This window comes from Diplotaxodon limnothrissa, linkage group LG9, assembly GCF_057381915.1.
Source record: "Diplotaxodon limnothrissa isolate DT_005_m linkage group LG9, D_limnothrissa_male_GT1.1, whole genome shotgun sequence".
Lineage (NCBI taxonomy): Eukaryota > Metazoa > Chordata > Actinopteri > Cichliformes > Cichlidae > Diplotaxodon > Diplotaxodon limnothrissa.
The window spans coordinates 24,183,740-24,207,773 of NC_140604.1; the positions used below are offsets into that span (position 1 = coordinate 24,183,740).

At 39.5% G+C, this 24,034-nt stretch overlaps 1 protein-coding gene across 1 annotated transcript in view; it reads right to left on the reverse strand.

Annotated features, from left to right (window-relative positions):
- Window positions 1-11,266: 11,266 nt before the first annotated feature.
- plod2 (procollagen-lysine, 2-oxoglutarate 5-dioxygenase 2) overlaps window positions 11,267-24,034 on the reverse strand; it is a 36,112-nt gene continuing 23,344 nt past the window's right edge. Inside the window, exons 8-20 of the mRNA XM_085362303.1 lie at window positions 23,782-23,883; window positions 21,641-21,766; window positions 21,405-21,526; window positions 19,787-19,891; window positions 18,873-18,998; window positions 18,207-18,348; window positions 17,420-17,482; window positions 16,204-16,317; window positions 15,843-15,908; window positions 15,516-15,620; window positions 13,372-13,518; window positions 11,636-11,761; window positions 11,267-11,468 (exon numbers count right to left, since the gene is read on the reverse strand). Coding sequence (XP_085218429.1) covers window positions 11,313-11,468; window positions 11,636-11,761; window positions 13,372-13,518; window positions 15,516-15,620; window positions 15,843-15,908; window positions 16,204-16,317; window positions 17,420-17,482; window positions 18,207-18,348; window positions 18,873-18,998; window positions 19,787-19,891; window positions 21,405-21,526; window positions 21,641-21,766; window positions 23,782-23,883 — 1,500 coding nt within the window. The 3' untranslated portion in view covers window positions 11,267-11,312. The remainder of the gene's footprint in view (window positions 11,469-11,635; window positions 11,762-13,371; window positions 13,519-15,515; window positions 15,621-15,842; window positions 15,909-16,203; window positions 16,318-17,419; window positions 17,483-18,206; window positions 18,349-18,872; window positions 18,999-19,786; window positions 19,892-21,404; window positions 21,527-21,640; window positions 21,767-23,781; window positions 23,884-24,034) is intronic.

A 24,034-nucleotide genomic window follows, 5' to 3' on the forward strand; every position in this document is an offset into this window, starting at 1 on the left:
TTACCTGTCGCAACACATTCCTCTCTGAAAAAGGAGAGTGTGGCACACATTTCCAACGTCATACAGGAAGTAAATGTTTTTCATTCTTTCATTGTTCACTGGGAGCCAGATCATTATTGCTGAGGTACATACTGTGAGTTCTGCAGTTACGGAGAATAAATACTGAAAAGTACCAGGGAGTATAAAAAACAACACCATTTAATTAACATTTGACTTGTTATCAGCCCCCCTCTCCCCACCCCTCTATTTCATTTTCTGTGATATGCATAATGAGACTGCAAATGAGCAAAGCACTAAACCTATGCAACGTAATATGTGGAAGCAGACTATAAGATTTTAGCAGCATGCATCAGTAAAGTGTGGTTTGGACCGAAAGCAATCAACACACCCAGCACTGAGCACACAAATGTACATAGCTGGGTGGCCATATGTGTACTTTTATATAGCTTCCCATGAGAGTGAAAATTATAGGAAGCTGTGTGTGTGAATGTGCACGTAGACAAACATACGCAAACCACTGATTGGTTCAAGTTAGTCTAGTGACTAAGTCAAATGAGGGCCTTGAAAGAGTACCTGTGTATATGAGTAGGTGTAGTGTGCAGCATAGTCTGGAAATGATCATGCCTCTGCACTTCTACCTGTGTGAGCTTATGATTAGCTCAAGGAAAGCTATATTTAGTTTCTTTTTTTCTTTGCAAGGGAAAGTCTATGTAATCCGTTATGATACCCAAGCAGTGAATCTCTTCAAATTAAATCGAATGCATTCATTTCGTTACAAAAACTATTTGGGGGGATTCAAGTCAACCACCCTTACACTAGGTTATTTTTTTACAGTTTATTTTTTCCACTTTATCAGCACAACAATGCAGAAATGTTAGAGAAATGTTTACATTTCATTAAATGAGGCAGAACAGATTCATTGTTAACATACACAGGCAGATTGTGCTTACATGCATAGCCCTACCACCCTCCCCCAAAACCCACTTCTAAGCCATGAAAAACCCTGCAAAATGCAGTTTTTGTAACTTTGTGATGAAAGTAGTCTTTTACCCAGGAAATACATGCATTGTCTACGGGAGAAAAACTGCTTTTCTTATTCTTTATACACAAATCTTGATCTTCAGTAGTTACATCGCAAGTCTGGTTGGAATAAGTATAAGTCTTTTAACAAAAATACTGAATACGTGCTCCCGAATGATTTGCAGTGCACAAAACCATTCCTGTGGTTTAATTTAATTCTTTTTTTGCGACATCTTGTATCAAGACGGTCAACACGGCCTTTGAGTACATTCATGTCAAAGAAGAAGAGTTGTGGTTTGTTTTTAAGATATTGGATGTTCCAGATCACCTCTGGCCTAGAAGAAGAGTTTCCCATCAGCAACTTAAACTCTTCCAGATTTTGGGGGGTATTTGATGCATGTGAGCATAAAAGCCAGAGATAGTGATGTAGGCTATCTCAAGAGGCTCTGTGTGTGTTTTATACAGTACATGATGGAGAAAACCTGGTACAAGGCATAAACATGGGCAAGATTTCTTTTTTAGTCCCTGCATTATATAGTGGTTTACATGTTTGCCTAACAGGAGGAAAAGATCCATAGCTCAATCTTAAGAGACACAAATCCCTTTGCAGTGGCATCAGGAATGGCATCCAGCATTAAACAAAAAATCCCAAATCAAATGTGTGGATGCTACCTTCTGTGGGACCCCTTGTGAATAAAGGAGCAGCTGAAAGTAGCTTTAATTTTAGTATATGACTCTTTTTTTTTCTATCTGAGTTATGGGGGTTACTCAGACCATGGCTCAGATTAGTGAGGTGGGTGGGCAGGGGTGGGGTGTGTGGGGAAAGTGTTTATTGACAGTCTGAATGGCCCAGGGGAAGACCTTGAGCATGTTTGTAGTATGTAAGCAGCTCAGAGCGAGAGGCTGTAGGCAAGTGCTGCTAAGTTCCCGGGACAAAACCTTGGTAACTGGAGAGAGACAAGTGGGGGAGGGAGGTTGAGCCTAAAGTCAGCGTGTATGTATTAGCATTTAAGCATGCATGTGTCTCTACATAAGCTCTCTTACTATTCCCAAGCTGCATGGTGGGAAATAATTAAACATGTTATTTTTAAACCTTTTTTAATCAGTAGTCTCACTTGCTTTAAAAGGTTCCCCTGTGAGATACCTACCAGGCAAGATACAAAAAAGCTTTTGACCTTGTGAGCCAGTCTTAAGCTTTGCATTCCTGGGAGGCTGTGTTGTCTGAGAGATCTGAGGGATTTCTAGCTTTCACAACTCCCCATGGTTTCTAACCTCAGTGTTTACGTGTGCTGGAGAAAGAAGGGAGGGAGAGTGAGGGTGGGGTTCCCGAGTGTGCTCTATAATGACCACCACTTGACTTTGGCATTGTGCTTTGCACATGTTTCTCAATCAAATCCTTACCTTCTGAGGCTAAATTTACTCTGCCATCTCACACAGAGGACCCACAGCTAAGTTCAGGTCTACTCTGTAATTCTATTAAGCCAACCCTAATATTATGCAGAGCAGCACCTGACAGATATAACAGCAATGCAATTTTTTGCTACTGCAAGTGTTGTGAAAAAAGTACCTGCCACTGGGCTTTGAGTAGCTTGTCAGTTTCATTCATTCTTTCCAAAAGATTTAATTAAGTTGTTATATCGAGTAATATTTTATTTAAGATACTGTTGATAGAGGCATGTGCAATGCATCATTACATCACTGGAGAGATCCTTGCAAGTTTGATGGTTAAATGGATGACCGGAATATTTCAACAACTATGGCATTGTCACAGGCTGGGTCTCCGACCCAGCACTCTGAGTTTTCTTTGTATTTTTTGATATGTTATTAGTTTGTGTTATTTCCTATTTGCCTTTAGTTTAGGCAGTTATTGTTCCTGGGTTTTCTATGTTTTGGGGTTTTCTATTTATTTCATCACGTATTAGGTCTGTTAAGTTGTGTTGTCATTTCCTGTTTTATTCTGACAATGTCATGTGTTCTTTGTTCATTGTATTTAGCTTTCCTCTCCTGGTCCTGTCATTAGGTTTATGTCTGTCAGCTGTTTTCCCCCATGTGTCGCCACTTCCCCTGATCACCTCATGTCTGTATTTAAGCCTTTTGTTTTCTTCATGCCATTGTCAGTTCGTCTGTTTATTCTCACCAGAGTTACAGTCACAGTCATAGTCTTAGCCTGTTTATTTTCCACCTCGGTCATAGTTATAGTTTTTGGTCTTAGTACCTTTAGTGTTTTGTTTCTTAGTGTTTTGCCAGCTCAGTGTTTTGTTTCTTAGTGTTTTGCCTGTTTGCTTTGGTCTCTTGGTTCATTTCCTGCCGTCATCGCAATAAAGGTTCACTTTTCTGTTAATCATTACTATTCCTCGTCATCATCTGCTTTTGGGTCCTGTTTCCGCACACATCGGCGCACCCCGCCGTGACAGGCATGAATCAATATGGAGTTTGTTTCTAAAAAGTGAAATCCTAACGACTTTGGTAATAGTCTTCCAGCTTTACTGTAGCATCTTTAGCCTTCTGTGTTTTGGGTGTTGGGGATCTGAATCCAAATTATTGTCTTTCCAGCTCCGTTTATGCAGAAAACATTTATCTTTTGCAGTATATCCAATTGTTTCAGAACCTGTCCCAGTTGTATGCAGCATTTTAAATGCATGGTATATGCATTTTTAGTCAAGTCTGCCTCATGAAATATTAAAGTTTTGCACAGTTAGTTAGACTTGACCTAGATATTAAATTCTCCTTTCACAGAAACTTGTGAAAGTCAGTACGAAAAGATGGTTAGGGCAGAGTGCCCAAATGAAGGCAAAATACCACAGCACAGAGCTGCAGACCACAATGTCCAGTGTGGAAGATTCCCTTTGTACATACAACAGAGGTATCCAAGGGGAAAAAACACCCCTTTGCTTGTGGTTGGTCTTTTAAGTGGGAGCCAAAGACCCAATTAGAAGGATCAGGGTGGATCACCACTAGTTTTGTCTTGATGTGCTGTGGTCACCAGATTGCCAGCCTGTCGCTGCTGCCTCTGGCTCCTCAGAGGGCATTAGGTTCATATGGATGGCTCAAAACAAACACACCCGTGCTGAGGGATTCTTCGTCTTTAGTATCTGGTAGGATATAAAGAAGTGCTAACTACAAATCTAACAAGAGCCACACAACTGGAAACATGCAATTATATCATACCAACAGACAGACAGCTACTGGGGAAAGCTTTCTATGGAATCAAGACAAGAGAAACTATGGGAAAGCTGCAATATCAATCATTTCTATTGCATATAACCTTTTCTGAAGCAATTAGTAATACCCAAGTACAATTTTAAATGTTACAAATATAGATTTTCAGTTGGGCACACAGATTTTAGCTTGGTGGGACTTTGTTACAAGGGAGGACAGAATCTTTCATTCAAAGATTGCTGAGGTTTGGCAATAGAGACATCATTTTTATGGTCTTGAAGTAAGAGATAGTGGATGGAAAATGCAGAATCGCATCTGTTGTAGCAAAAGTCTGCATATAAAACTTAAATTTTGCCACTGTGATGTCACTCATTTATTTGTGGAGCCTCAATGTCAGCATTTTATTTAACAAAATGTTGGCATGTGGAGGCAGAAGCAACCATAAAAACTGATCTAAGTTTAAATTTGAACATCCATCCATCCACCCATCCATCCATGCCAATTCAGGGTCACCTGAAGCTGGAGCTTATTCATCACATTTCCAAACAGTCCATGCTGCACAAAGTGCTAAAAATATAAAATGCCACTAAAATAAATCTAATACAAAACAATAATACAGTAAAATGTAGGAAAACAAATAAGTCAATAAAAACAACTAAAACAACAACAACAACTAAGGCTGTTAAAACCCAAAATGTTTACATCAAAGTGTGTTAAAAGCCAGGCCATAAAAATGTGTCTTTAGTAACGATTTAAAATGTTCGAATGTTTGTGCAGATCTAATATAAAGAGGAAGGCTATTCCAGAGTCTAGAACCTGCCACAGAGAAGCCTCTGTAGCCACGAGACTTAAGTTTAGTAATAGTTAAGATTAGGACATGTCACCACTCTTTCACTCGACCCACACAGAGAGGGACAATGACCAAAGCTAAGCTAAACACTTACAGGAAATTTAGAATTGCTGTCAGATGTCATAATCGTACAATTAAAGAATAAATTGTACAATTAAAGTCTCCCTTGTGATTGTACAATTATATAACACCTAGTACACAGTTATGTTTTACCATGTGTCTTGTGCTTTTGGATAATAATACATTTGATACTTTATGGCACATTTGCATGAATGAGACATTTCACTCACTGCCTTTCATCACAACTTCAGATAGGCTGTTGCTCTGTCAGTGTGTGGTTGAAATCCTGTTATTCTCTGCTTATCTTTGATGGTTTTAAGAAAGAACCTTGATTTTTGGGAGGGATTTTTCTTACTTTTAAAACTGACATGACACTATTAGTGAACTATACTGATGGTTATTGATTTTAGGTAGTTAACCAGTCACCTCAAAGACTTTTCAGAAACGTTACCATGAAAGGCTAGTGTCTGTTATTATTATCCAGCAGTCCCAAGCCCTCTTATTTTAGAGGGGCCTGTTTGTCTGTACATAAGGTATAACAATATCCATATTCTTGCCAGACTGCCAGTCCTAAAGAAAACTTTTTTAGTGGGGCATCAACCATTTTAAGTCTCTGAGATGCAAAAGTCCAACATAATATAGATTTACATGCAATAAGTGTAATTCTTGTTACATTCTGAAGCAATGCTATTATTAGTGTTGCCTTACTTTATGCTGAAATCTTTGTTAGATTTCCATTTATGATTCAAAGCCTATTTCAAATGCTTCCTATCATCACGGAGTCAAAATTAGACCCATCAAAGATTCATATATTTAGGCCTTAGTTTCATTACGGCCCACTCTCACCAGCTCCTATCTCGTGAATCATTATGGACATACTGAGCGTGGGTGGTCATCTCCAGTACTGTGCCAAGAATTACAAACTAGCTGATGAAAGTAGCAGGGAAATTGACTGTTTGACGTTTGTCGACAGTCATCAACAAACACGGCAGCAAGTGGCGTCAGCTGGTATTCAGGCAATTTCACTGCCTGTCTAAAAGAACGATCAGGGTATTTGATTTGTTCTCTTTGCTTGCCAGCATTAAAAAAAAAGTAGATTATATTTAATTTGTAATGCGTGAACATTGCCCTAGATAATACCTTGAATGTGCTTAGATTTACAGCTTCCTGTGAGCAGACAATATAGAAAAAATGTGCATTTACACAAGTAAGAAAAAGTAATCAATTTAATTTCTTCACACCATCAAGAATCAAAATATATTCAATTTAGCATAACAGCCAAATCGCAGTCAATATATATTCTTGGCTGGACTGATTGATTTCTTGGATTTGTATTTACATTTAAAACAAAGGCTGAGTTTTCTTACATCTAAGAATGAACTTGTTTTTATCTTCTTTTTTTGTCTTACCGTCTGTCTTTACAATGAAAAATCTCTGACATCCACTTTAGAAGTGGCATAAACAGTCTGTACCCACAGGGGGGCTCTAAATGCCAGGCTCTCGTTGCTCCTTTTATGCAACCACATTGACCTAGACACATAGCCACCACGTAGACTTGGGCGCACACACCCTGACACCAGAATGCCCTACTGCACAACACTAGTCTTCTGTCTGCACTTCAAATGACAAAATACAGGTTTAAATACACTAAAAGATCATTCAAAGGACTCCAAAATAGCTCATAAAGGACATGTTGTGTGACTGCTGTTTGCTTTCTATAAACAGAGCTTCTGTGGCTTTAGAAAACTCCCCATCCTCCACCCATCTTCCATTCCACATTTGTCTTTTCCATAAATCAATATCTGCTGAGAGTGTGGGGCTGCTGATTGTTTTTACAGAGCGTTGCTGTGTAATTTTGTTAAATGGTACTTGCACCCAGTTTACTTTGAGATGGTAAACAGTCTGGCTGGTAAAAAGTGAGGGTGTTGATTCCCCTAGAAGCATACAATCAACATAATTGGTATTGTGGACTCAATGTATTTCATTACTTACCTGGGAGTTAGGCATGATGATAGGCCCGTAATAATAAGTACTATTTTGGTTACAACCAACATTATGGATCATGTTCAATATGGATCATCTTGTCTTACCTAACATGTGGCATGAATCTTTTTGTTTTTCTGTTTGTTTCATATATGTTATAGATGTTAGCCTCACATGTGAGACTGCAAACAAAACATATTAACAGGGATTTGCAGACTCAGAGTCTCGAGCTCTTTTTATACAACCCAATAAAGGTTTTACAATGTGTTAGAGCTGCTGCTCTTGCCTCAAACAGGAGTTTTTAAATGGTTAAAAAAGAATTAGCAGTAAATACTTCCACTCTTCAGCTGGCACAAACCAGGTTTTAATCAAAATGTAAAAGTCATTTTCTTCTTCTTTGCGCTCCAATGATGCAAATGTAAAAGTGACGATGATGATCGAGTTTTTGGTTCTTTCTATAACAGGTACCTTTACCAAACAAGTAGCAGCAGGCCTGCATACTTCTGTGTCTCCACTGCTGAAGATGTTGCTCCATAGTGGAGATCCTAGACTGCTTGTTAACAAATGATACAGACAAGGTCACATTTCCAAGCTTTTAAGCATGCCTTTATTAGCTGCGTCTGTTCTGCTCACACAGTTCCTAAAAGACTTCTGGTCCCCGAAGTCCCATTTATGTGAAACGTGAGATTAAATTCATTTAACATCTTTTGAACTGTGCACAAGTGAAAATAATGGACACAAACGTATTTTCACGCATCCATTAATGCACAAAATGCCGACTCAGTGGCATCAAATGTTTCCTGCTGTATCTGTGTTCCATCACAGTACTTTTCCACTGATGCCTCACTCACAATTGCACTGCGCCTGAACCTTCTCCCTGGCCCCAAACCACACTAATCATACAACTCCCCTACGACCCCTCCGCCCTCTTCTATAAATGTAATTTGAGAAATTTACAATGAAATAACCATGCACTACATTGTATCTCTCTCTCTCTCTCTCACACACACACACTCATGCAGTTGGCCTTTTTGCCATGATGTGTTTGGATGAAAATGTTGCACTGTATCCTGCAGAGGTGGTATATTCCTCAGGGATGATCACTGATTTTGCATGGATTTCCCGGATCCACACAAACCATGTCTTACAAAACTATTCTGTCAAGAGGATGATGAATTACCTAAAGCATATGGCTAATGATAACTTGTATATTTTCACTGGAAACAAATTCCATGGAAATACTCCTGGTTTCATTCCAAACGCCTCCTCTCTCATTGTCCAAAAATGATTCAACACCCACAATCATAAGTGAGTGTGTTGCACTGGATAACATGCTGTTTTACTCTGATTGACACAAGCACTTTTACGTACAGTGTTTTACGTGGGCTCTGGATAGGCTGGCTTGGTGCCAAAAGTTCATAGTATAGCGCACCAAAGGTTTATTAATCTACAGCTGGAACTTAACTCTAGTAAAAACAAGCAGTGCTAAGGTGCACGAGGAAATTAACTGGGAAGAAAAATGTAGGGAAAAAAGTGGGGAAATTAAACTAAGAAGAACTGAAACTGTATATCTGTGACTTACTGTAGCCTTTTTTCAAGAGAGTTAGATTTGGTGGCTCAACAGCATAAACAGAAGTATGAGAGGATGTATCTTGTTGAACTTGGACAGTTAGGAATAGTTATTTTGCCCCTTAATAGATTTTCTGCCTTGTGGCACATGCCAGGTCACAAGGCTCGTACGCTTTAATGTTTTGATTCATTACCCCAGGCAGTAAATGAGTGACTGCACTAACAGGTAAATAGTGCATTAAAGGCAGACAAAATATGCTGGAAACTTCTTATTATCCCCGTGGTGCAAGATTGCCTCTAAACCATCAGCTACAGATATGACCACACATAGACTGACCCCAGGCACTTAAAATCCTACAATGTTGTAAACACTTAATTTAAATCCTTTGTTTGGTCAAGACCAGAGTGCTTGCTGGGGTAATGTCTAAATCACTATTTGCCACTGGGCACCCTGCAGTTAGTGGTGCGCTTGAATTGACTTTGGTATAAAAACTAAATTCCCATCTCAAAAACCATTTACCCTAAGTATGGGTATTCATCAGGTTAAACATGGTGCGTACAACCATGTACAACTGTAAAAACACAGACTCTAGAGTTGATTTTATTAATAAAAGAAGGACATGACCTTGAACCTCCAAAACACCGAGTATACTGTATCCTACTTGCGACTTTCGAATAAATCAAGGTTCGGATATGTGTCACCATTTCTTCCTTTTGATAAAGGCATTGCTGTGAGAATCTCCTAGGTTTTTCCTGCATGCCTGGTTGTAATTAATGTCACCTTTCACAGGGTCTGGACACTGCGCAGTTCAAGGGAAATGATGACTACAAAGGGCTCTTTCAGCAGCTGAGAGCCTTTCCTAGTCTGACCTAAATCTCCTCCTTCTCCGCTCCCCGCGTCTTTACTGCTTCATAGCAGCTACTCAGAAATTCAGCCCTCATTCGGCTTTACGGGGAGCAAAAATGCACATCTGGTCAGGTAAATACACGGCCCTCAAGGGGGAAGTAAAGCTCCAGAGGCTGTCGGCAATAAAAAGAAATGGGATTTGATAAGAAGGTGAGAACTTGGATAAAATCTAGGGCTCAATCTAAGGTGGATATTTTATTAAGTTTCTAGATGGTAAACATATAGTCATGTAAGGGGTAAAAATCATAGTTTTCACTGGATGTTTTTTTTCCTCTGTAAGCTGTGCTTTTAACACCTCCCCTCTCTGTTCTGTCATCAGTCTTCTAAGCACCATCTGTACCACTTCCATGAAGTTGCATGTACATGTTTACACTTAGCCCCTAAGGTAAACTGAACCACATTTGCACTGATATACATCATCACACCGCGCCCAAACACTTCGGGGCTACTCCCTGTGCAGAGGAGTACTTCAGTCCAAACCAACCATGATGGGTTTAACATGTGATGCGTCCAGACTTGAACTGATAAAGCGATAAGACAATGAAAGCTTGTATGCAGTGGTAACTACATCCAGACTTTCTACAATCTACGAGGAGACTTTTTGGTTTTCTCTCTGGACAGCGAGTGCTTTAAATGAAAGAATGTGCTTTCAGCTGCTCCATTATTTCCTACGAGGTCATCAAAGTGGATGGATTCACATGGTATGCCAGATGCAACCATCACATTTACCCACACTTATGACCTCCTGAAGCTGGGTTTGTGTCTCCTTTCAGGGTCTCGTGAGACTCATGAGGCAATGTGTTGACTATACCGCAGCATACTTTAGTATATTAAATGCAAAATTAGAGTAAATGTGAAAACATTAATTTTTCAGTATTCAGGGTTTTTTTAATTGAATTAGACAATAAGTTAAAAAATAGTTTGCTGAGTTTCAAAATAAAGTCACTCATATCTGTCAGAAAAAAGGAAGAACATTTTGCAGAAATATTTTCAGTAAAGCAAATCAGTGTTGCCAATATTCAGTACAGAAAGAAGGAAAACCTTTCAAGTAAAAATGACACATCGATCTTCATTTAGCTTGAATTCTTAATGAATTCTGCTCTCTTTGCTGTGCAAAATTACAGTGCACAAGTTCTTTTAATGGGGCACAAACCAAATGGAAATGTAATTAAAAAATCACAAATAAAACCTTGACTGACTCAGGGTAGAAAACAATGTAACTTACACTGCAGAAACATGATTATTAGCACCAGTAGTAACTTTTGAAGCAATACGCAAGTTCAGTCACATTTTACCTGAAACACAATTTTATACACAATGGTCATCTGCACAACCTCACACAGTAGAGCTAATTGCTAGCAAATCAACCAGGGTGGATGAATGATGGTTACCATGACAGAGCAATGAAAATCATGACAATCTACAGCATAGACGATTTCCTGAAAGATTTTTGTTTTGAATCAAAAAATGAAGCAGTAATGTGACAGAAATCCTTACCCTGCTAGCTTGGTTTTTGTTTCAATTTGTGTATCAAAACTGTTAATTGCCTTTGTTACTTCCCTGGCCTCTCTATTCTCTGTCTGACAGAGGTTATTTGAATGCAACTTTTTCAAGATTTTAAAGCATCTGCTTTAAAAAAAGAATCGCATCAGAAGAACAGCTTGTGCACAAAACTTCAAATCATACAACCAAACAAAAAAAAAATTGGATGAAAAAAAGCGAAGCGTGGTTGAAAGACTTGACATCATAAGGCCGTCAGGTAGTTCAAGGATCAATAAAGGACACTGCAATATAGCGGGTGCCGCCGGTTGTGGGTAGGCCTTCATGCAGGTGAGTCAGTCGTCCCGGGTGCATGAAGCTCCAGCCTTTCCTCGGTGATTCTATGCTACAGTTATACCGATGGAAACGGCAACCCCCTCCCTAAAAAAAGTAAATTGGATTTATAATTGTGAAATAAATCACTGGGTTAACAATACTCATCAGACAGATTATCTAATTGGAAAGCTTAAAATAAAATCTACATTTAAAAAATATATATAACAGCTATAATATTAGTGTGACTTATGCCCCATAATACAAGTCCTTACCTGAAAGTCTATGCCTTTGTTATTGAGAGCAATGTTAATGGTGAAGGTAGAGGAGTCATGGTGGGGCCTCAGGTAGGCTTGTCTCTCAGGAGTGTATTTTACAACAAAGTTCATCAAAGCATAACCCTGTGACAAAAGGATAGAAATGCATTGGCTGACAGTACTGATGTTACCTTCAAATAAAGAATTATGCTTACAATGTGTTTACAATATGGTAATACTATTCTAATAAGTGAACCTGTCCACCAGTATTACTTTATTATTATAAGGTTACTATCACTTTAAAATCTGTATAAAATTTTTTTAAAATACATGGATGTCGCCTCCAGCTCGCACTGGAACGGTTCGCAGCCGAGTGTGAAGCAGCGGGAACGAGGATCAGCACCTCCAAATCTGAGGCCATGGTTCTCAGCCGGAAAAGGGTGGAGTGCCCACTCCGGGTCGGGGATGAGTTCCTGCCCCAAGTGGAGGAGTTCAAGTATCTCGGGGTCTTGTTCGCGAGTGATGGGAGAAGGGAGCCGGAGATCGACAGACGGATTGGGGCTGCAGCTGCAGTAATGCAGACGCTGCACCGGTCCGTGGTGGTGAAGAGGGAGCTGAGTGTAAAAGCGAAGCTCTCAATTTACCGGTCGATCTACGTCCCTACCCTCACCTATGGCCACGAGCTGTGGGTAGTGACCGAAAGAACGAGATCGCGGATACAAGCGGCAGAAATGAGCTTCCTCCGAAGGGTGGCTGGCCTCTCCCTTAGAGATAGGGTGAGAAGTTCGGCCATCCGGGATGGGCTCAGAGTAGAGCAGCTGCTGCTCCACATCGAAAGGAGCCAGCTGAGGTGGTTCGGGCATCTGACAAGGATGCCCCCTGGGCGCCTCCTGGGTGAGGTGTTCCAGGCATGTCCCACCGGGAGGAGGCCCCGGGGCAGACCCAGGACACACTGGAGAGATTATATCTCTCGGCTGGCCTGAGAACGCCTTGGTATTCCCCCGGACAAGCTGGAGGAGGTGGCTGGGGAGAGGGAGGTCTGGGCCTCTTTGCTTAGGCTGCTGCCCCCGCGACCCGGCCCCGGACAAAGCGGATGAAGATGGATGGATGGATGGATGGATGGATGTCAATTTTATTGCTAGCAAGTTCTGATAGTGTTTCCAGTATAATATTATAGTATTCCTACTAGACATACATACAAAGGCATATGTATGTTTCCTACTACAGTTTTTAGGGCCACTGAAGATTGGTGAAAAAAATGAGGGAAGGGGAATCGTCTCAGAAATTTGCCACTTTAATCTTGAAGCTTTGCCTTTTTTTCCCTCATAAATAAATGCACCTTATTGTCTTTCTGATCTTCAGCGGCCCTAAAACGGTATCATAGTTTTCCCTAGTTTCTGGGTACTTATTACCAAATGACTTAAATTTCAGTGTCACATTAAATTATTATAAACACTGTTGACACAAGAGATTAGTTGGATTACTAAGGGGTAATAACTTAAATTTTCCATATTGGCACCTTTTTCTTTCCACCTTACTACCCCATTATTACCATTATTACCACAATATTAACGAGTGGTGATGGGAAATTCTACCAATTTGTCATCCATTGGAAAATTTGTCATCAGTTGTTAAGATTCACATCAGAATCACAAACATAAACATGAATAGCAGGTCAGCAGCTCATTATATGATTAAACTTTTCTGCTGTTATAACTCAGCTTTTACTAGAAAAAGGTCAGATTCACACAAACCTTTGTGTAATAGCCAGAGAAAACTTTTAACGTGACAGGTGATATGAACTCTCGGATGAAATGCAGCCACTCTTTCTCAAACCCAATTTGCTTCATGTGAATGTCATCTGTCGGCACAGTCTCATAGCCTCCAGAAATCCGCTTGTCCTGAGAAAAAGGAGAGAAACAGAGCCCGATGCAGTGTGACTAACGATGGAACAAATGACCTACTATCCTCAAAGTGTGTGTCCACAGTTTTCAAAGTGATGGTGATTGTGATGATGTGCATGTGTTATTTTTTTTTAAACCACAGGCTCTTCTGTTGTCTGCCTGTATGAGACTTAATGACCCATCCAGCTCAGTCGTCTCTCAAACAGAGTCAAAGTATTTGTAATATATTAATCTCCCAGGCCAACTTTGAGCCACTGGGAATTAGACACCATTAAACTAAAACACAGCTGGGGTTTTTTGGTTGTATTCAAATGGCCAACCTTGTGATGACAGCACTAAAATCATTTTTCACTATATGCATTAATCATAGTTGCATGTGTGTTACTTTCTGTGTCATACCAAAACATAACTTTGACATTTAAAAGCTAGCAAGCTAACCAAGAATAGTCTGTTTGATACTTGTTACATCTGGATGCCATTTAACCCACAAACAGTGAAAGAGTGCTTAGAAGTATCAGCAATAGTTAACTCAGTTAATTTATGTAAACTTTTGGGGTAATTTCAAAAATCTAAATTTCTACTGTATAATTTAAAAAAAATCAATAAACCTTTTAGTCATGCTAGTGGTGTTAGCAAATGGTAGCATGCCCTCACACTATTGTTGTGAGCTAAAGCTGGTGCTGCACATAACCAGCTTCACTAGCAGGCTTTTTAATCATTATTAATGATGGGAAGAGTGTCTTCTTGTTTCTGGCAACACACAATGGGTATTTGTCATTATATAACATAAATGAAACCATCAGTTGATGAATTTAAAGTACACTGGTTGTATTTAGCCCTAAAAAACTTTAAGATGTTAAGCAAGATAAAGCAGACATATCAAACTATAAGTACATTTCAGTTTTCCCAGCACATCTGTTATGCTAACTAAATTAACTTAGACTACGTTCACACTGCAGGTCTTAATGCTCAATTCCGATTTTTTGATCAAATCTGATTTTTTTTGCCTGCTTGTTCACACTACAAATAAAATGTGACAGCAAACGCACTCTAGTGTGAACGCTCAAAGCGACCTGCATGCGCGAAAGAAGACGTCACACACAACAAGCTGTGTTTAGATGCAGACCAAACAATATTGTTTGACTGATGGCCCTTAATATAAAGACTTCAGACTTTACGTTTCCCAATTTTGCTTTAAGTTATAAAGTTATTTTGTTATTTACATTTGGCCTAATAATTATCCTTATTGCTGTTTTAAAGAGGAGCGGTGCTTCAAAGGATAGTTGCAGATTTCTGTCAGAATCTACAGATTATACAGTACAAATAAAATTTTCACGTTTCTCCAACGTTGTCTTCCCAACAGTTTCACTAACATCTACACTGGATGGCCAGGAAGCGTTCATGATGACTTCTCGGGGGCTGATAATTGGCGTCTGTCTTGTGTCAGTGACGTAAAAGACGGATTTAATGCGACATGACCGTTCAAACAGCAGTCGCTTTCTAAAACATCAGATATGTATCGGATTCAGTACCACATTCGAAAGTGACCCAGGTTGGATTTGAAAATATCGGATTTGTGCTGTTCACACTGTCATACCATGATCGGATATGGGTCGCATAGGGTCAAAAAAAGTCAGATTTGATGCGCTTTCGCCTGCAGTGTGAACGTAGCCTTAATCTTTGCCATCTTCTTTCTTATCATAGTGCTGAATTTTTACGTTCTATACTTTTGGATACATTTAATGTATTTTTTGTCCCTGTGGTGAAGAGGTCAGTGGTTGCATCTCAGTGCCTGGCCTCTCTAATAAATAACCTTTGCTTTTTGGCTCATACTTCTAAACTGAATCCAGTACCACTGATATTTTATTATGCTTGTCACCTTATTAAAATGTGTAAACATAAAACACACAAAGAATAAGAAGAGCACTGTGCCTGTAGTGTGACGATTACACTTAGCACTTTATGTTCAGTGAAACTGAGCTAACAATACACACCTGGTGTTTGCCTCCAGACCATGAACCGTAATGCTCCATCTCCTCGACTAGTTCATCACAAGCCTTCTCTGAAAAGACTGCGAACCAGAACACATCTGGACATGGCTATAAAACACGCACACACATATTGACACACAAAAAGAGGCCACTGAGAATAGACTTGAATAACACCTTCATGTTGAGCTCTAGTAACTGTAATGTAATACCCAGATATGGTAAAACCAGATGTTGGGATTTTTTTTGCTGCGACATTATGTCATCCCATTTCCCCCCTCGGTCTGTATCAGTATGTTGAAGACATACAGATACACATGTATATATACAAACCTGCTCCAAGTAGTTGTCAGTGAAAATTCGAGTGTAGTTTGAGTGGATATATTTCTCTTTCCAGTCCTGCAAGCAGAAAGTACTTCAAATTAGTGCCCATTTTTTGAACTGTTTTCTGACCTGCATACCTCACAGAGCTAATCTCATCTCCCACAGGGCAGATCCCAGCTTGTCAAATACAGTAGTAAATCATCAGCCAGGAGCCTTATCACACCAAAGTCATTATTCCAAAATTGTCTCACATTTGTAATCGTTCCATTATTGTTAATAACCTTTACAGGTGGCTGTTGTTTATCTCAGCTATTCAGAAAAAAAAAGCTTTTTTGTGGTTGAAGGATAATGAGAGATCATAATGACTTACCACAGGGTTTTCAAATATCTGCCACAAGTCATTGTTGTAATGAGAAATGTTATAATTGGCTGTGGAAATGAGCCTCCCAAATTCGTGACGGTTGGTTATGTACATGAAGACTCCCTGCAGCAAGCAGGAGAAAGTTGAGTAAGTTTCGATTTACTTGTCTACATAATCATCATGCATGCAGTATTAGAACACATGAATACTCATGAGTAGTTATCACTGGCAATGAAACTGACAAACTGATACTTGTGGCAAACTACTAAAAGCTTCATTTGCACAAAACTGAGAATATAGTTGGATTTAAGTGTGCTTAAACACACTGAAATCATTACTGAACTCTATGTTCAAACAGACACAGATGTCATATAAATAATCTTAGATTATTTATGGGTGTTGGGGGAGGGTCCTAGAGGGTTGGGAACTGGATAACATGGGGCAGGAGAGGAGTGGGAGAACAGGAACAGAGGGGTGCTAGGGAGGTCGGGACAAAGCAAATCCAGGAATTATATTCCCTCTAAAGTGAAGCATGGGGAGGGAGATGTGTAGGAGTGGTTTGGACTTACTATCAGACTAGGCTTTGTGCTTGATGAAGATGAATGAAAAATTAAGGATAGTTTTGCAATCTCTTTGCACAAGATTCCAAATTGCTAATGTACAAATGCATTCTGTGAAAAACTGTGATTTGCACCAGATGTTTAGCATGACTGCGGGAAAAAATAGTTTGAGCCTAGTCTGAGATTAGTCAGTGTGTTTAGAAAGAGCAGCTGGTAACATGTGTGTGATGTAGGGTTTGGTTGTTTAGGGTAAAGCATCAGGACAGGGGAACTGCGCACTGTGTGAACTTTTTTGTCTCCTCCGTGATCTCCTCTTAGAAGCAATCATAAAAACATAAAAGATTATGAGTCTTTCTCTGTCTGACTGAGATCATTTTACTTTTAGACCTAAAGTTATCACAAGCAAAAAGTCAACATCAATTTTCGAAAAGTTGCCGGTCATCTTAATTTCTTATGCAACAAGTAGGCAACTCAGTACGAATTTATTAAGAATTTGTAACTGCGCATTTTCAAAAAACAAAACCTCCAATACTAAATTCAGTATAAGGGAAAATGTATTTCTGTACCTAAAACTATGCATGCTACATGGCTTAGATTGGTTTCTGAGTGCTAACCCATTGGAAATGGATGTTTCAGAAAGCAGAGTAGTCAAAACAAATGGAAACCTTTGGGGGCCTGAGCATATGGAATGATTCCGGAGAAGGGGAGTCTTTTTCTCTGTGACTGGTCTAAAATAAAGGAGAAGCATCATGTAAATAAGGTGACATTAGTGAATTCAAAATAAAAAACAGGGTGACAGAGGAAGTACATATGTCACACACATAGGAATTCAGGAGGAGAGGAAACACGCCTGCATGAAAAAGAAGCAAGATTCCCTCTGAAGCTGATGTTTTTGTAGGTTAACATGGGAGCAATGCATGCTGGGGGAGCAGGCCAAGCAAACCAGACAACATACACTGTGTTTGAATCAGACACCGCAGCTGCCAAGTCCAAGTGACGCAAAGCAAGACTAGGTAACAAGTTCACAAGTGAAAAGGAAAAAAAACCCACAAGAGACAAGACCCTTTCTGTCTGGTAGCCAGCCAGGCATCGGTTGTACTGACTGCGCTCAAGACGTAAGGTTAAAAGAAGGTAAAGGATGATGGGATACAAGTGTAGCAGAGAACCTCGCACGACCAAAGAGACACTGTAAACACAGGACGGTCATGACTTGCTGACGAAGACACTCATACATACTCATACATACAAACACTGATACTTGCCAGTCTTTGGTTTCCGTTGAGCTGTTGACTTTTGTTAGTAGCAAATTCATTGCTTAACCAAACTAACTATCATAAATATACCTAAAGTTAGTATGACCTTATACATTCTTGTTGCTAAATTAATCTTAATATTTTACGGACAGTAGTGCTAATAGAGGAATCCTTAAAGATGGCGGTTGTTCCTTCTTACCATGTCTCTGGCATTTCTACATAAAGCCATATCTGGGTCCAGTTTTTCCAGAACAAAGTAGTTCCTTTCTTTCAATTCATTCCTTAAGGCACTGCCCTTGACCAGGTATACATGTGCCATGTAAGGAATGTTCCACACACCCCTAGAAACAACAAGACATAAAGACAGGAAGTGCTTATTTTGTATTAATCCAGTATGTATGTATGTAAGAATGTATTCTTACAGTGTGCAGTAGTGAACTGTGTGGTAGAAAAGAAAAAAAAGCTCAGCATATTCATTTAGAATCTTTTGAAACTTACATAACAACCATTTATTTTCTGCATGCTGTCAATCTGAGTTCCAACTGTTGTGGGTGAATAAGTGTTTCCGTGCAATCTTAGAGCAAATCTAACTTACTAACTTATTTTTAAGCAAAGTCAGTCAGAAATAAAAGTTTAACTTAGTGTTTTTCTCATCAAATCACTTTTCTGACTCTTCACATAGGCCTTCTAAGTTAGCAGGTCTTATTTTTTGTGGCTAAACATGAAGGAAAATAGTTCCAGCACAACCGTGCAAGATTTATTCATAGTTACGGACATGCTCAGAGATCCAGTACCCACATTTGCTTTGTGAACCATGAAATGCAAAGCCATAACTTTGTTTACCCTTATTGCTCTTGTGACTTACACGCGTTTCCTCTGCACAATGTCAACATAATCTTCAGATCGGGCGTAATACCCATCCAGACTCAAGGCTCCCCAGAAGTTGGACCACAGCTTGCCGTGACGAGTGACAAGGGGGCCAATTATTTTTCTGTTGGAAAGTGAGAGACGGAGTGAAGAGATGGTAACTCTGTCAGGGCAGTTAAAACTCAGTGAAATCTCCCAAGCAGGCAGCCACCTATTGCACCAGACCACTTGCCACTGGGGTAAGGCCTCTATCTAAAGTCTCAACCTCTAGCTGGATAGTATACTTTATATTACACTGCAAAGTCAGAAACAGATCACAGAAAACCACGATTCGAACCACACCAGTACATCATGCTGGACTCAATTCAAAGAAGTGTACTTTCTTTCTGTTAAATAAACTGGGAAAAAGTTTGCAAAATAACACCACCATAAATCACAGTGTGGGTTCGTATATATACTGCAGTATGCTAATGGTAAACTTTCTTGGTTGAGATAAATTGGACTTTTGCTCCCACAACCTCTGTGCCAGCTGAGAATTCCCATGCTGTCTTTAAATATCCGTAAACGCCAGTCACAATACCATGCCACGGCCACAGTGACATCTAGTTTATGGGAAGGTTTCTTTAAGATCGTGAGCTGCAGAAGGGCAAAAAGAGGTTGAATGTTTGTTTTTTGTATAATGCAAAGTGGCATTTCTGAGTTAGTTCAATAGACTCTTTTGCTGTATCCATGTGGCCAGAGAAAAACAGGAAGCCAACGCAGCCTATTTTAAAACTTTAATTCACTCAGCTGTAATGTTCCTGTGGTTTTGCCACTTGCGGGATAAACTAAATGGTTCAATGATCACAACAGCTACCAAGAAGGTCCAAACAGGCTCAGTTGTGGCTTCTATTCCAGTTACTGTGTGATTACCTGTTTTGCTCAATGAGGAGCTTCAGTGTCTGTCTGTTGGTCAGCATGACATCAGAATCTATGCTGAAGTAGTAGTCGCATGTGGCATCCTGATGGCAAAGATCCCTAATGAAATTAAAACACAGACATGGCGGAGAAAATGATTTTTTGTTTTCCAACCCAGAGCTGATTACGGTCAATAAAAGGCTTGGAATTAATCACTGTCACGGCTTTAGATTTATCAGCGTCAAAGTATAAGGTGTAATTTTCAATGGTGGAGTCTGACTCTTGCTATCTTTAAACCTCCAGTGGATAAGGAGATTTCAGAAAATTAGAGACTCCTAATAAACCTAAGACTTCTTCATTACAGGGCTGTGCTGACCAATGCTTCCCGGCATGCTGTGCCTAAACGTTTTGGTCCAAATAAAGCTGCAGTTTACACCTGAGTGTGTGAGTTTGTGAATCCTTACACATTGCCGAGGATTTTAAATCAGTCACAATGCAGCCTGGAAAAAAAATAAGTCAATGAATTTAATTTAGCAACATTTACAACCTTCTTGAGGACAGTCTCAGTCTCCATCAGAGGTTTGTAGATGCTTATGACACCTGCTAAACTATGAGAAGACATTTTGGATTGGTCCTCCTTAAATAATTGTTTTCCTTCTACAACAATTCCTTTATGATGAATTGTAGATAGATGTGAAGAGTTCAGACTTAGTTGTAGAAATCCATAATGTCAGAAGGAAAATGGAATTGCATGCTAAAAATCAAGCATGCCCAAATATAAAGTATGGCAGAGGGAGCATTATGTTTGGGGCTGCTTTTCAAAAATAGGGTCTAAGGCTTCACAGATAGAGGAAGGAAATAATTAAAAATAAAATTTAAAAAATCAAAAACATTAGAATGGCTGAAAATTAAGAAAATTCATATTTTTGAATTACCAAGTTGCTGGCCTTAGCCTGACTGGGATGCTGAAGAGGGTTGACAGTTACAATAAAACATACCCTGCCTTGACATCCTTTAGAACGATAATTTACAAAATAAACATTATGTTATAGTTAAAAAACTTTAGACTTTAGAGCATGAACCCATTAAGAAAGAGCTTACTAAGACTTAAATAACTCGACTTTATTTTCTGTAATAGGAGTGGACCCCTACTACCATCTTTTATCTAAAAGCAATTATATTGATAGAGAGGGGAAGCTCACAGCCCACATTTCCAGTTTCCTTAGCACCTTTTCCCAGGTTTGACTGTGAATGATATTCAGAAGCAAAAACTACAACTGTTTGCCTGTTATTAGTTTAGTCATATTATGTTTATCTGTAAATCTGTGATTTAGCTGAACCTAAGACCACGTTTTATGAGTAATCAATACAGAAAGACTACAAAGCAGCACCAAAGGTGTATTTGTCTCTCTGGTTATTCTTAATACAGACCTTGAATGCACTGAATTATTCATGCTTCTAGCAACAAAGATGACCGTTTTCCCAAACAGAAACCATGAAAACTCGTTTAGAGGTTTTGAAAGTATTGCATGGTTAATCAAAGTCAGAAAACACCATATCCTTTATAATCATTCAAAAATTCTAAGAAACTTCAGATTCTGAGAAATGATACATTTATAATAGTTATACATACATTGCCATATTCCTGGCCTCTCCTTGGCTCAAATTTTCTTCTGGTCCCACAACTTTGAAACTGTTGAACACATTCTTGTTCTCTTCCCAGAACCTCTGGATGTGCTTCTCGTGGTAAACCTCCTGAGCAGGGAGCCAATATTAATGGATTAACAGAGACACCACATACTGTGTAAGGAGCCATGTAGAGATCTAGGAAGGAAAAAAAAAACTGCACATGCAGCCGCATGTACTCACATTGTTGTGGACAAAGAGTTTGAGTTTATCCTTTGGGTAATCCAGGGTCAGCAGTCGCTGAAAGAATTCAGGAAGAAATGGAGTTGGCTGCTCAATGAATACTCCAACCAGCACATTTGGATACTCCTGTTTAGATTCGAAAGAAAGACATATTGTTTAGATTTCATAAAAGTGTCCCTGGCAGTGGAAGACTTGTTTAAAATAAATCATGGATGATTTTGACATTTCATTTCTCACATAAGCAAACCATGAAGCCAATACATCCATATTGTTTAGATTTCATAAAAGTGTCCCTGGCAGTGGAAGACTTGTTTAAAATAAATCATGGATGATTTTAACATTTCATTTCTCACATAAGCAAACCATGAAGCCAATACATCTGTCACTGCATTAACTCTATTTTCTTGATTTGACTTTAGAATTGTGCCTTGACTATTGTCTTTGCAGAATTTGGTGCTGGCTTTAACATTTTAAATATGTTGTTAACACATTGCAAAACCCTTCGCATTAATTTCCTGAACATCTTCCATCCTGACCAGCTGATATGTTGTAATCTAATGAAGTGGGTAACCAAAACCACGGTACAAACACGTGCACAAAATGATTCCGCAGAAAGTTGAGGAAATAAAGATAAAATGGAAAAATGAAGCAATAGAGAAGAGAAGAGCAAAGACTTTCCCATGACACTCAGCTCCAGCCCACACAGCTCAGTCTGGACTCTTGATCCTCTTGACCAGTTCATGGCAAAGGTCTGGGCCAAGGATGAAAAGAGATCCGAGAAGAACCATCTAATTTGCAAGTTCCGCAATGACTGTGTTTTAGGCACAAGAATGGGAGCTCATCCATCAAGGCAATGTGAGCTTAAATTGTCACAGAAAAGCAGGAGCAGACAGAAACATTAAAACGAAAGCAAAAAGTTACCCTTAGCATTTCTTATAGCAGAGAAAAGCAACACCCAACAGTAGAAACAGTTAAAGAAAAGCAATGAAATGGCCTGGGTGGGATTGTTTGGTCTTTCGTGGTGTAACTCTCAGTGTCATTGCAGGGCTTAATTTCAATCTCAAAACACAAGTACACTAAAAACCAACAAGTACCTCCTCCAAACTGGGTTTACCCCACAGGAAAGGCCTGGACAGTATGACCAAACTTTCCACATGACCTGAGCTCCCACCAGTTTCTGTCCCACATAAACAAAGGGGCACAGTGGAATGAAATGTCCTTTCTAATGTGCCTATTATTGAGAAGGAGTAGTGTTTTCTTCATTCACTGTGGAAGGTCACCAATAGCAACTTTCACAGTGATGCCTTTCATGTAGCTTGGTTTGTACTGAATCGGCTCCAGTTAAACTATTGAAGTGTATCCATGCAGCATGTTGGATTACAGCAATTTTATTTGTGTAATGTGAAAACATCAATTTTAGTGAACAGTAAAAACACATTTTGCTCTACAATAGACAGATTTTCCTCAAACTATTTTTAAGGTAAAAATAAATAAAGATGAACTGAGATCTTGTGTTGGTTACAGTGTTCGCCTAGAGGACCCAGAAGTAAAGTTTGGCATCATTCTTGACAGACGTAACCACACAGCAATAGACATTTCCTATTGCCTGCCATTCCTGCCGGCTATACGTTGCCAGCCTGGGTTGAACTCTGTGACAAATTTTCAGTACAACCACTGTAAGTTACTATTGTGGATAAAACCCACAGTGCGGCGCATGCTAAAAGACAGCCTGGTCGACAGTGACACCCCTTTAAATGAGCCCTTCAGAAAACCTCAAAAGCCATATCCTGCACCGCAGATGTGCAGTGCTTCCTCTTGCCCAAGTAGTTCCCCTTGCACTTATGCTCTTTTAAAATGGTCCAGAAATGCGGAATGGGCACATAACCTATTATCGCTGGAAAGACAGTGGAGTACCAACAGAATTGCTTATCTGTTGAAATACGGAAAAAAATCTGGGATCTTCAACTACTGTCTAAACAGTCAGTGATACATGGGTGGTTGATGTTGGGAAATGGTCTGTATGTGTCATCCTTTCCGGAGTCCGGAAGAGAGGATGAAGAAGAACTTTCCACAGCAGCTATTTCAAAGCAGACTAAAAAAGGATGGCAAGTAGATGGAAAAAAGCAGTCTGGTGCACCTACTTTTAACTGAGAAAAGTCTACGACGTCATCATCACAGTGGCTACAGCCGTGTTCATAGTTCCATGCATTGGGAACATAGTTGGCCAGATAGTTCAAGTACATCTGCAAGAAAAAAGCATTCAAAGTAAATAAAAGACTTGAGACAGCTGAGGTCACATTCTTATGATATGTTTGAAAATCCTAACCTGGAATACAACTGTGGACGTAAAGATTTATTGTACGACTGTGTCATGACTGGACACATTCACTTGCA